This window comes from Camponotus vicinus, unplaced genomic scaffold, assembly GCF_025532165.1.
Source record: "Camponotus vicinus isolate PSW18456_S1 unplaced genomic scaffold, iyCamVici1.0 SCAF_4, whole genome shotgun sequence".
In the NCBI taxonomy this organism is placed as follows: domain Eukaryota; kingdom Metazoa; phylum Arthropoda; class Insecta; order Hymenoptera; family Formicidae; genus Camponotus; species Camponotus vicinus.
The window spans coordinates 6,554,531-6,568,883 of record NW_028141976.1 but is presented as its reverse complement, the minus strand read 5'-3'; the positions used below and the strand labels follow the sequence as shown (position 1 = coordinate 6,568,883).

Genomic DNA, 14,353 nt, shown 5'->3' with positions numbered 1-14,353 from the left:
ATGAGGAGCGAGATCAAATGCGCATACAGAATAAACTTTAGCAAGCCCGACAACATTGGATCGTTGCTAGGATTCTCGAATCGTATTCTCGAGCCGCGAAAATGGTACAAATCGAACATGCCGATTAACATTATCAACGTGAATATTATCCGCGTAGAGTGTAACGTGACCGCGGGCGCGTACAACAACGGCAAACTCGTTCATACGATACATGAATTTTCACCGAGGATACCACCGGGATATAAGATATCGGAAACGCCAGCGCAGATCATTTACCTACCGATCATCGCGCGGAGCATTACGGATTTAACGCTACGCGTTGTCAACCAGAACGGACGATTGCTCGATTTTCGAGGAGAAGAGATCACCGTAAGATTACACGTACGACGGCTACGGCGATAACATACGTATGCGACGTATGAGATGCTCATGTTGAACGGATCGAAAGACGTGAGAGATAACGCAATCTTTACGAGGCCAGCTACAACAACAACAACGTCGACGTTCGCTAATATCCAATCATTCAAGAAAAAGAAACTCAGCGCATCGAACGTTGCGTTTTTACAATCTTTGGGATTCGCGGTGCGAAACAGCTGAACGATGACCGGCATCCTCAACATCGGTGACGCGCCAATCTTCGACGATCGTATCGTCAAGATCGAGACTCACACGTACAACCCGTTCGCCAATACAACGTTCGGATACAGTGACGAGATAAGAATACCCATACAACAACAGGATCTGTATACGTTGCCGTATGAGAGTTTCCTATACATCGAGGGAGAACTAACGAAAAACAGACCATCAGCTGACGGAGGAGTTGATGTGGCACTGGGAAATAATTGCGTCGCATTCATGTTCGATGAGATTCGATACGAACTCGATGGCGTTGAGATTGATCGCAATAGAAACGTAGGAATAACTACTACTCTCAAAAACTATGTAACGATATCATCCGATAGAAGCGTTATTATGAGGAACACCGGCTGGGATGCGTCGACCAATGCGAATGGTCACTTCAATTTTTGCGTACCGCTCTACATGTTATTGGGATTTTGCGAGGATTACAAACGCGTGGTGATTAACGCTCGTCACAAATTGATCTTAATACGATCGCGCAACGACAACAATTGTCTGCTTGGAGATTCAACGCTGGAGCCTGCGATCAACATATTCAAGATACAATGGCGAATGCCACACGTGCTGTTGAGCGAGATCGAAAAACTGTCGATGCTGCGTGCTCTGGAAAGTGGACGATATCTCAGCATGGGTTTTCGCTCGTGGGATCTATACGAGTATCCGCTATTGCAGCGTACAACCAAGCATTCGTGGGCCATTAAGACCGCGACTCAGCTGGAGAAACCACGCTACGTTGTCTTCGCTCTGCAAACAGGCCGGAAGAATGTTATGTCTGAGGATACGAGTCGATTCGACGACTGCAAATTGATCAACGTGAAACTCTATCTGAACTCGGAATGTTATCCGTACGATGATATGAACCTGGATTTCGATAAAAACAGATGGTCCATTCTGTACGACACGTACACGTGCTTCTGCAAGAATTATTACGGATACGAGTATCTCGAGCCGAGTCTCACCGTCTCGATGTTTCTACGTAACGGTCCGTTCGTGATTATCGATTGTTCTCGACAAAACGAATCGGTCAAGAGCGCAACCGTGGATGTGAGATTGGAATTCGAGTGTAAGGAGAACGTGCCGACGAATACCACTGCGTACTGTCTCATCATACACGATCGCGTGATCCAGTACAATCCGTTGACCAACGTTGTACGCAAAATCATCTAAGTGTTCGCGACACAAGAGAGAGAGGGGAAGAGGAGCAGGATATATAAATCAAAGTGTTGCGAGGCGTTGGTTTTAGAGTGTCGTCATTCCTCGCGACGAGAGAGATCTCGTCATGTCCGTACCAACGTTTGTGGTACGGACATGACGAGATCTCTCTCGTCGCGAGGAATGACGACACTCTAAAACCAACGCCTCGCAACACTTTGATTTATATATCCTGCTCCTCTTCCCCTCTCTCTCTTGTGTCGCGAACACTTAGATGATTTTGCGTACTATTCACACAAGAAGGAATTTTTAATGTGCATAATATGCACTTTTGGAGCGAAGAAAATCCCAGAGTCACGCGATTTCGAAATTTTCAAACTCGTTGGAAGATTAATGTATGGGCTGGAATAATGGGCACTGAAATACTTGGTCCAGTTATTCTTCCAGATATTTTAACTGGAAGAATCTACGTCGATTTATTAACAGAAAATCTACCACATTTCTTAGAAGATGTGCCATTATTTGAAAGAAACGATATTATCTTCCAACAAGACGGTGCTGGGCCACACAACGCCAGGATCGTTACGAATTACTTAAACGAGAATTTTCCCGGACGCTGGATGGGTCGGTACGGCCCGATACGTTGGCCCGCAAGATCTCCGGATCTCAATCCTCTAGATTTTTTCTTATGGGGATACTGCAAGGAAGTAATTTATAAAACGCTTCCCGAAGATATTGAAGATCTGGAGACAAGATTACGATTCGCTATTTGGAATATTGACGAAGAAATAATGGAAAACGTCGAAAGAAACTTATTAAAACGCATGAGAGCTTGCATTAGGATGGATGGCGGGCATTTTGAGCATCTGCTTTAAAATTTTTTTTAGTCAATCCGCTCTTTTCAGAGCGACCAATACATTTTCACGTTGGAACATTTCATTGTGAGCAGAATAAAAATAAATTTTTCCAAATGTAATTTTAATTACATTATTCTTGCGATTGACTTAAATCTTCGCATCGTGAATGCAATAATTTCGAAAACGTAATAACGTACAACACATGCTTTTTAAAATAATAATTATTTATTATAATTAGAAATAGTTATTATTTATAATAAATAATTAATTTTTTAAGTATGTCATTATACGTTTCATGTTTTCTACCGCATTCGCAATGCGAAGGTTTTAGCCGATCGTTCGTCTTATCTCGCGTCAATCACGCGCCACGCGCAAGTCGTTTGTTAGATGTCGCGTGTCGCGTTTCTGGCAACATAACTCTTGTGGTCGCGCAGTCTCCGCGGTCCGTCGCTTCGCGTCGAGTCATGTGCTGTTTGCATTCGCGTTTCTTTGAAAGTAATTTTTGGTATCGATAAATCAATAGTGAGTGAATAAACAGTAAACTCGTTATCGCGTAATCTGTATTGTGTCAATCGAGTGTGAGACTAATAATCGAAAAAATTTCAATGTGTCGTGCATCTCTAGCAATCATAACCGTGCAGCAGATACAACAATACATAGCATGAAGATTCGCTACGCTGCTACAAGGTGAATGAGCAAGTGAGTAAGCAGGTGAGTGAGTGAGTGAGTGACCGAGAGAGTGTGAGTGAGACTGAATGAGAGAGTGTATGAGTGTTGCGTAAAAGAGAGAAAGAGAGCGAGAAAAAAAGTGCGTGCGTGTGTATGAATGTCTGTCCCTCCTACCCTCCCTCTCTCCCTCTTTCTCTCTCTTTCTCTCTCTCTCTTACGCACACACTCCGCCATACACACATCGCGTGTAGCAATCAGCTGATTGCAACGTCGGACGGCCGGCGATCCGGAACAACTTTTCATTATTAAAATAACGTTATTTTAAGCAACACGTATTTCTGACGTAATTCTAAGACATTTTCTTCTTTACCAAAATTTTATTTAAAGCATAATTTTATGTTATAAGATAAAATAGTTAGCGACTCATGCGGTGATAATCACCCGTCGGGCGGTCAGCTGCGCCCGCGCTCGCGGCACGCCGCGCCGCTCCTGCCTGCCTTCTGTACTCGACGCGTGATTTACTAACTATTTTTGCTCATAATTCAAAAACTACGCTTCAAATCAAATTTTGGTAAAGGAAAAATTGTCTTAGAATGGTGTCAGGAATATGTCATTTTATAGACGGATCGTTTTTCAGGATCGCCCTGTATATGTGTGTGTATGTATGTATACATTAATTAAATGTATATTGTTACATAATTATTACATAATATATTTCTTTTTATACTATTTTACTAGTGTGGACTTCGTGTTTTTAATTTAACGCTTAAAGGTTTCACTCTAGATAAAGCAACATTCATGTTCAATTTTATTTCTTTGATTTTAATATTAGAATCCGCTTCAAATATGAAATTGCGTATTAATGTTGCTAGTAGAATTTTCATCGATAACAAAGCAAAACCTGCACCTGCAAAAACTTGTTAGTTAATTATAAATAAATTTGATCTTAATATCTTGTGATTTATTGCTCACCTATACAATTTCTTACGCCATAACTAAATGGCATGTAATGTTTCTGTGATATTTCTATTTTGTCTGGCAAAAATCTATCTGGATCAAATGTTAGGGCATTTCGCCAGAACTTTTCATTTCGATGGAGAGCTATTATCACCGATATAACTTCCGTGCCTTTTGGCAAAATAGAGTCTCCTAAAACATATATCTCTTTATATTTAAACGTTAAAAAAAGATATAAAAAATAATATTTTATATATGTATGGTATATATAAGGCATTATATAAAAGTAGTTTATATATAAAAACAAAATGAGCACATAATATAATATAATTTTTAAATAATAAAATATATTTGTAATTATTCTTTAAAAATTATGGTTTTTCGTGCTTAAGCTATATAATGATTATATGTATTCTAACACACATATAAAGTAATAGAATTTTAATATTTGAAAACATACCTATTTTTACGTCCTTAGTTAAAAACCGCCCAATTAATGGAACAGCTGGAAATAGTCTCATTGTTTCTTTTATTACACAATCTAAGTATTCCATGTAATGTGAATCTTCATATTTAACAGGATCAGTTCCACAAATTTCTTTAATTTCTTCATATACTTTATTCTATTATAAAATTAAATAAGATATTTAATTATATAAATATAAACATGTACAATATATAAGAGAGATGTAATCTTATTGATTATATTTACGAATTTTTATCAGTTTGGTATTGAAATGCAGATGATAGCATTTTATGCTGCATTAAAATTCTTAATTTAATAGAAACATTACACACAAAATTTTTATTTAAGCAAATTTTGTAATGAGTTTATAACATATATTATACATATTTCTTGTTTGCTGAACTGTTATAAACATACTTTGAAAAAAATGTTTATACTAACCAAATTTAAGTTACAATTTGAACAAAGTATGGTAATTTAATATAGTAATTTAATTATTTAATCTTAATTTAATTATTTAATCTTATTAACATCATTAGAAATTATTTTATAATTTATATAATATGCCAAAAGAGATTCTGAGCGAATTATTATTTGTGTAAATAATAGAATTTATTGAGAAAGAACTTTCTTTGATTATTACTAGAAAAATTTTTTTATATTCGTCGTTGAAAATTGTATTATTTGCATTTACTTCGTTTATTATACCGAATTAATTGTATTAATTGTATAATTAATTGTATTATTTCGAATAAATTTAATAAATACTTACTTGTATATGTGGATGCAAGGCCAGCATAAAGATAGCAAAATTTAATGTTGTTGCCGTTGTATCCGACCCCTAATAAATAACAATTTTTTATATGTTAATTTAAATGATTCGTTGATAATAAACAACTAAAAACATATATATATATATATACCTATATATATTGAATATAAAAAAATCGGAAAGGAGAATAAAACTAATGAGAAGAAAGCGTAGTAAATAAATGCACTTAAATTATGCAAAATTTCACTTTAATAATAATTCAATTCTTCCGATGGGAGAAAAATAAACACATAGGGACACTTAAATTTTCGTTTAACATTAATTTTCCAATAATCCAGCATACATGGTAAAGACATTCGGTATTATATGTCGATTGTTTCTATTTTTCTGATGCTTAATAAACAACAGATCTTATAATAATTTTTACTTAAAATAATTTTTATATCCAAAACTTCAACGTTATCCTATTCAACTGTAATTAAAAAATGAAGTAATTCAATGCTCTTTGACTATCACAGAATATTGTAAAGTGTCGTTATTAATATGAATACAATCTTCATAAATGCGTAATTTTAATATTTTATCTATTTAACTGACCAACATATGATGCATCACAATCTTTACATGAAATTTTATATACCATATTTTTATTTGATTTATTTTTTGCTGAGAAAAAGAGTCCTTATGTAGTTTAATGATGGCATGTAACTTGTTCATATCAGTGTAAAATAAAAATATTTTCCAATCACGGACCACGTCTAAATTGTTCCGAAAAAAATGTAACGAAATGGTATGTTAAAAAATGTAAAGTAATCCGTTGTATTAATTATTACTATTTGTAATCGATTTTTATCTCTTTATTATGCTTATTAGATAATATTAGCTACATTGTAGCAGTATATTATTTATTTTTATATGCTGAAGAGAGATACGATACAAAAGCATCGAAACGTTATTATCAAAAAGAATATTTACACAATATAAGTGCATTTATTTATTGTGCTTAGCTCTTATTAGACTAATTCTTTTTTAACTTTTTATATATAATATAATAAATATTTGTTTATATACAAACATAATTATGTAAAAATTATATAGAGATATTTTACATACCGCTAGTATTATAGCAATTAAATTCTCCCGTATTACTTCTTGCGGGCATTTCTCGTTATCAAACATTTCTATTAATGTATCGAGAAGTGTTTTATCTAAATAAAATGAAAGAAAAAGTATAAAATTTTGTGCATGTGTGTATATATGTTAATTATTTTCTCATAGCATAAGAATATATAATAATAGTATATTATATATATATATATATATATATACACTACAAACAAGCGCTCGAGCGGCTGAGCGCTTCTTTCGTACGTCCGATTTTAATATTTAATATTTCTGTTATTATTGCGAAAATTGTAAAATGGTACAAGACTTTTCTGTTCAATTTACTGGTCTGTACCTCCTCACAAGCGCTTGTATGTAGTGTTCTGGGACGCCATGTATATATAAAAGAAAAATTAGATATTTTGAAAATTAATATTAAAAATAAACGTAGAAAAAGAAAAATATCTTTAGCATTGATTAAAATTAGACATTATAATAGTGTTTTAACAATGAAAGCAAGCACTTTAATAAAGTTTTAAGCTTTTGAAAAATATTATTTTGCTGAAAAAAATCATTTACAATCTTACATCGTAACAACAATGAAAACATACAAATAAAATATAGACAAAACCATAAACGTAGTATACAAGGATTCCGCATATGGCCAAAAAAGTGAAGCCAACATATAGAAAGAAACAGATGATCTAACCTTTCTGTTCAGACTTTGTCTCTTTCTGCGCAGACGAATTGCAAAAAAAAAACAAAAAGAAAGAGAGAGACGAAAAAGCTCTCTATTCTCGCTCTCTTTCTAGATGTTGGCTTCACTCAATTAGATAGACAAAAAAGGGCATGCGGAGTCTATATACTACGTCCATATAGTACGTCCATAGACAAAACTTACGAGTCTTATCATTATTAATGTTGCTATTCTGTGCATTTATTAGGTGCTGTTGTATTAACTGTGAAATAATAAATTATGAGTAAGTATAAAATATAAGTTAAAATTAATTCGTTATTAATATTCACAATATTTACCTTATTTATAAAAGAGTGTATAATGTTTATATTTTCTTTTTGTTTTCGTCCTGCAGCTGTCAGATTAAATATGAAATCAGGACACAAAAACATCCGTAACCTTAATGTTAAAATTTTCTTCGTGCTAAAACACATACAACATCTTTCTATTAAAATAATATTCTATATTATAAAATATAAGAATATATTTAATTAATTTAATTCCACAAATAGAGCAAAAGAAAAATATTGTTTTCCTGGTCATATGTCAACAAAATTATTTATAATAAAGATTTAATTTAAAATATAATTTTTACAAATACATTTGTAAAAAATTCTTTTGAAAGTGCAATTTTTTAAAGAATTTTACAAATTATTTTCAGATAGACTTATTTTTACGATTTGTGCATATACTTTAATATTGTAAGAAGTAATATTGTAAAAAGTCCAGGTTAAAAAAATTATATTAAAAAACAATAACATAAAAAAGAGAAACAATAATATAAAATATTATTTTACCTCGCACTTATTTCGAGACATTGATTGATCTGGTTTGAGAGAAGTTCTGGTTTGACGTTCGTCATTGTGGCTTTATTATGACACATGAAAAGAAATTCATTACTCAAGATATTAACTATTATAGTAATTGATATTAACTATTATAAATTGATATTAACTATTAATTGGTATTAACTATTATATTATTATTTAGTTAATTGATACTAACTATTATATTATTATTTAGTTAATTGATATTAAATATTATAGTAATTGAGTAATAATTTTGATTTGTACATTTTATACAATGCATTCCCTAAACAAATATGATATGAAATTTTAAAATAAAAAATAAATGTCTTGTTATCCAAATATTTTTGAAAATAATAATCAACTTAGTAAAATTATATGCATTTCATTATTTTTATTGTTTCAATATTCTCGATATTAATTTGAACAATATTTGAACTATGTTGAACAATATTTTGCAGCATATTTTACATATACTGTCATTAAAATGTTTTCAAAAGTAACAAACATAAGAACTGAAAAATCACGAAACACATTAATATAGTCACTCGCAGCAACTTATATGCGAGTTGCTCATTTAGAAGTATCATCGATTATCATATTTCAATAACTATTGAGTCAATGTTAATAGACTTAATCAATAGCTTTAGTCTCATTAAGAAAAATATCTATAGTTGTGTTCTATGTGTCCTATAAACAGAAATATTACAAAAATGCTAATATGAATATTTTCATTTAAAAAATGTTTTGAACACCATCATAATTATATTTCTGTACTTTTCTATTACATATGCTTCGATTACATATGTTCTATTGCATATGTTTGTCTTTTTCAATTATATGCACAAAATTTCTATAAAAAGTGATATGAACAATATAACCCCTATAGAGTACTCTGGATTAAATTAATACTGGCGATAATTTAAATTAGAAATGGTAATTATGCATAAAAAGGGCCCACCTTCGCACAAATCATGTCATTGACATATGTTGTCAAGGTCATATCTCTAATTAATATTCTGAAGGTTTTAGCTGGCGGTCGTTGTTTATTAAAAAGTTATTAACAAAAGAATTTCACAATTTTAATGCTTTTTATCTCCGAAAATATTGATTTGAGAAAAAAATTTTAAGCAAAAAATATAGCCGCTGAGAAACTCTACAAAAAAGGTTATATGCATTTTCTTCATAAACCTACTATTTTAGCTGTTGTATGAAAAAATAATAATTTTAAATACATTTAATACAATTTAAATTTATATAGAATTTAATACAATTTAATACAATTAAAAAATATCACAAATGTATGTGTACACACACACACACACACACGCGCGGGGGGTGCAAGGGGGGCCTTTGGCCCCCCTTCCCGCAACCACCCCTCCGGTAGGCAAGGTGGACCTCGCTTTACAACTTACAGCATATATCCATTGTGATTTAACTCTTCGCAATGCGTCCCTACCGGCGGGGCGGTTGCCGAAGGCCCCCCTTGCACCCCCCTCGCGCGCGCGCGTGTGTGTGTGTGTACACATACATTTGTGATATATTTTAATTGTATTATATTGTATTAAATTCTATATAAATTTAAATTGTTTACCTTTTTTTTATTTACCTTTAATTTACCTTTTTTCTTCGACTTGCGAGTTCGACCACTATTTTTAAGTTTCATATTCGTGTTCAGGAGGTAAAAATACGTAGAAATTGGGTATTCTTACCCATTATTTCATATAGGTAGGTTTTCCGAAGGTTTTCGGAAGGTTTACCTTATTTTTGTATTTATTATTTTTATCCTTTTTCAGCCTATATCTCCAAAACTATTTGAATCCGACCCTTATATACCATATATATATACGAAATTTCTCGGGAAAATCTCCCCTATAACATATTTAAAAATAAAGCAAATCGGTGAACAAATAAAGTAGAATCTTTATGTCAATATTTCTCACATTTATTTGTTAATAACTTTTGAATAAAGAACGACCGCCGGCTAAAACCTTTAGAATGTTAATCAGGGATAACATCTTCACAACATACGTCAATAACACATTTGTGCGAAGGTGGGCCCTTTTTATGCATAATTACCTTAGAAATATATATATATATATATATATATATATATATATATACACATATATGTACATTGTACATTGATATGATTAACATTTTATTTCTGTGGAATAATTTATATTGTTTAAATTTTTGTTCTTCTTTCTATGTACACACGATACACACACACACACACACACACACACACACACACACACACACACACACACACAACGCACGCACGCACGCACGCACGCACGCACGCACGCACGCACGCACGCACGCACGTACGCACGCAAATAATAAAATAATACAAATTATACTATATTATACTTAATGTATAATTTACGTGTCTTTCTCTTGATTTCTTGCAAAATTTTTGATTTCTTTTTACTTTTATGATAACAAATATAGTATACAGATGTTTTATATTAAATAAAAATACTTGGTCTTACCACATATAACGTTAAGCGTATATTTGAAGATATAATGGGAAAGATCTATTTCTTTTCCATTTAATCCGATCTTTTTAAGTTCCTTTGTTAAACTTAGAGATTGATCGACAAATGTATCCGAAAAGTTTCGTAATATTAGAGTATTAAAATTTAATGCAATAGCTTTTCGATGTTTTTTCCATATAGGTACTGAAAAATATATTATAGGAAAGATATATTAAAGAAGATAAATGAAGAAAGCATGTATGTATATATATATATATATATATATATATATATATATATACATGTGTGTGTGTGTGTGTGTGTGTGTGTGTGTGTGTGTATTTATATATTTACAGGGTGTCACAGGTATCATTCGTCAAAAAAAAAACCATAAGTAGACCTCGCTAAACTGAACTAAAAAGTTCTATACCATTTTGCAAACAACCACGTAAAATTTCGAGATACTAATTAAAAAAGATTGGTTAATAAGCGCGCGATCAGTGTGATTAGGCAGTCGGCCATTTTAGCGAGGACGGTGCGAAGTGATTGGATCGTATTTTTATGACATTTCCACGCGGTTTTGTCAGAAATTTTAATCACTTTCTAGTCAAATAATTATTTTTCAAATAAGGACCATATTGATTTTTAAATGTTAAAAATGGTTTTTATTTGAAAAATAATTATTTGACTAGAAAGTGATTAAAATTTCTTACAAAACCGCGTGGGAATATTGCAAAAATACAATCCGATCACTCCGCGTTGTCCTCGCTGGAATGGCCGACTGTCTAATCACGCCAATTGTACGCTTATTAGCCGATCTTCCTTAATTAATATCTCGAAATTTTACGTGGTTGTTTGCAAAATGGTATAGGACTTTTTAGTTTAGTTTAGCGAGCTCTATTTATGGTTTTTATTTGACGGATGATACCTGTGACACCCTGTATATATATATATATACAGGGTGTTTCATTTTAAACCGACCAGTCGAATATCTCGAAAACCAAGCCCGGGAGAGAAAAATATTTCAGACAAAAGTTGTTTGGTTTCGAGGGGGCCATAAGATGGTATCATTGGTTTGACCTTGAAGAGTCATTTGAAGGTCACGTGAAGGTCACTTCAATTTTTTTAAATGGAACACCCTATATATTTTTGCACACTCTTGTAGCTGACATCGAGAGCTTTCCAAAACACTATCATTAAGTACCTTTTCGTTAAGTACTTTTTGAGTTATGAGGGTTGAAATAATTTCTTAATTTTACATAAACCGTAAAATATCTTGTAAAATATTCACTTTTCGATTATCTTACCTTAATACTTTTATGTACAAAATAATAAGAGGAATCAATTGGTGTAAAAAAAACACATAGTTGTTTTTAAGAAAAAATATGGAATTGTTAATTGCAAATTACATATTTTTTCTTCAAAACAACTATGTGTTTTCTTTACACCAATTGATTCCTCTCATTATTTTGTACGTAAAAGTATTAAGGTAAGATAATCGAAAAATGAATATTTTACTAGATATTTTACGGTTTATGTAGAATTAAGAAATTATTTCAAGCCTCATAACTCAAAAAGTACTTAACGAAAAGGTACTTAATTATAGTGTTTTGGAAAGCTCTCGATGTCAGCTACAAGAATGTGTAAAAATATATAGGGTATTCCATTTAAGAAATTTAAGGTGACCTTTATGTGACCTTCAAATGACTGTTTAAGGTCAAATCATTGTCACCATCTTATGGCCCCCTCGAAACCAAACAACTTTTGTCTGAAATATTTTTCTCTCCCGGGCTTGGTTTTCGAGATATTCGACTGGTCGTATTAAAATGAAACACCCTGTATATATATATATATATATATATATATATATATATATATATATATATATGTACATATAATACATAAAAATAATATTAAAAAGCATTGATATTAAAAAACTTTGAAAACAAATTTAATTAATATTAATTTTAAATTTGTCACATTGCAGTCAAAGTAACAAAAGTAAAAATATAAGAATATATTATATGAGAATGCAAGTAATAATTATATTATAAGTATGTTATGAAGGATTTTTTAAAATTATATAATGTTATTATGTAAATTGTAGTTATGGAACTACATAATTTTATTATGTGTAAACTATAGTTATAGGAATAATTTTAAATTTTATGTTACTAAAAATATCTTACCAGGAGCTGTGAGTAATCCTTTGCCTATTATGGGTTCAAAAAGTTTATATATCATACTTTTATCCACACTGTTATGCAAGATTACCTATAAAAGTTGTATTATGTGAAGTACTTTTAAATATTTCAAATGTATATCTGTTTGTGTCATTTAGATATTTAACAATATATTATATTTAGATAAAGTTAACTGTAGAAAATTATTTTGATTAGATCAGTGATGAGTTATTATAAAGATATATAAAAGTATTATTTATTTGAAATAGACAACAGATTCTCTATACATAGATTTAAATAATTCATGAATATACAAACAAATAATAATGAAACATATAAACGCTATCTTTTTACCTGCATTTGACCTGGTTCATGTATACCAATTACTAATTTGTTGCCTAGCCAAAACTTGAGTGGAGATGAATAATCTTGTGTCAGTTTAATAATAATATCCTAAAGTTCTAAAAAATGTTTTATGATTTATCATATAAGATTATTAACTTATTAAAACTTATTTTAATTATTAATATTAATATTATTTATATTATGAATTTATTAATATCTATATTATTTTAAATTAATGCAATGTTGGTGATAATTAATTTTTTAAATAGCTCTTTATTATTACCTTCATAATTCTGACGAAGGAAATAATAACCACTTCCAATAAATGGAAAACTCTTTGGACCGTTTAATATATTTATCTTTTTAATTATATGTCGGCGATGATCATTTAAAATAAAATAATATATATATAAAGCAGTAAGACCCAATAGTATTAATGAAATAAATATCATTATCATTAAATTGATAATACAAAAGTAGATATGGGCCACTATGGTGCGTCAAAACAAACCCCCACCACTCGGCCCCTGGCGCCGTGGGCGTGGCCAGGTGAAGTGGAGAGAGGCGTTCTGATTGGTGGAAACAATGCCCCACCTCCCGAAGTCTCGATTTTGATTGGCTTGCACCATAGTGGCCCAGAGTTTGATTGGCTTGCACCATAGTGGTCCAGAGTTTGATTGGCTCGCACCATAGTGGCCCAGAGCTGCGATTGGTCGACGCCGGCTGTGTCGCCGATTTATCAAATTTTTATTTCCCTACCTCCGCGGTACTAGACTCGAAGAAGCAATCCTCCTCCCACTCCAGCCCTGGCCCACCTGTATAGGGTTCCGAGTCAAATTCCCGTTACCTAGCCCTTAGTCGCTCTCGCTACGTCTTGGCAGAACGAACCCCCCCCCCCCCACCTAGCGACTTTCGGAGGGTAGCCGGCGGTATACCATATGTCTCGAGGAAACAATCCTTACCTCCCCACTCCGTCTCGGGGCCCGCTATGGAATATCGAAACAAGCCCCCTCCGCTCGAACGGTTCATGACGCACTTTATCGGAAAAAGAGACAAAGCATCTCAGTAGGAGACAATAATTATTATAATTATTATAATTATTATAATTAGACTACATTGCGCTACAGAGGTAAAAAGATGAACATGCGGATGATTGAACGCGAGGCGGGGGTGTTATAAAGGAA

General features: G+C 32.1%; 1 protein-coding gene across 1 annotated transcript; it reads right to left on the bottom strand.

Annotated features, from left to right (window-relative positions):
* Nucleotides 1-4,051: 4,051 nt before the first annotated feature.
* On the bottom strand, nt 4,052-12,935 carry LOC145969934 (cytochrome P450 4C1-like). The gene is made up of 10 exons (XM_083096273.1): nt 12,831-12,935; nt 10,657-10,845; nt 8,150-8,219; nt 7,652-7,775; nt 7,518-7,575; nt 6,626-6,720; nt 5,513-5,581; nt 4,735-4,897; nt 4,290-4,466; nt 4,052-4,224 (listed from the first exon to the last, which is right to left on the bottom strand). The coding sequence occupies exons 1-10, from the start codon at nt 12,883-12,885 to the stop codon at nt 4,052-4,054; spliced, it is 1,173 nt and encodes a 390-aa protein (XP_082952399.1). The 5' UTR covers nt 12,886-12,935.
* Between the last annotated feature and the right edge of the window lie 1,418 nt (nt 12,936-14,353).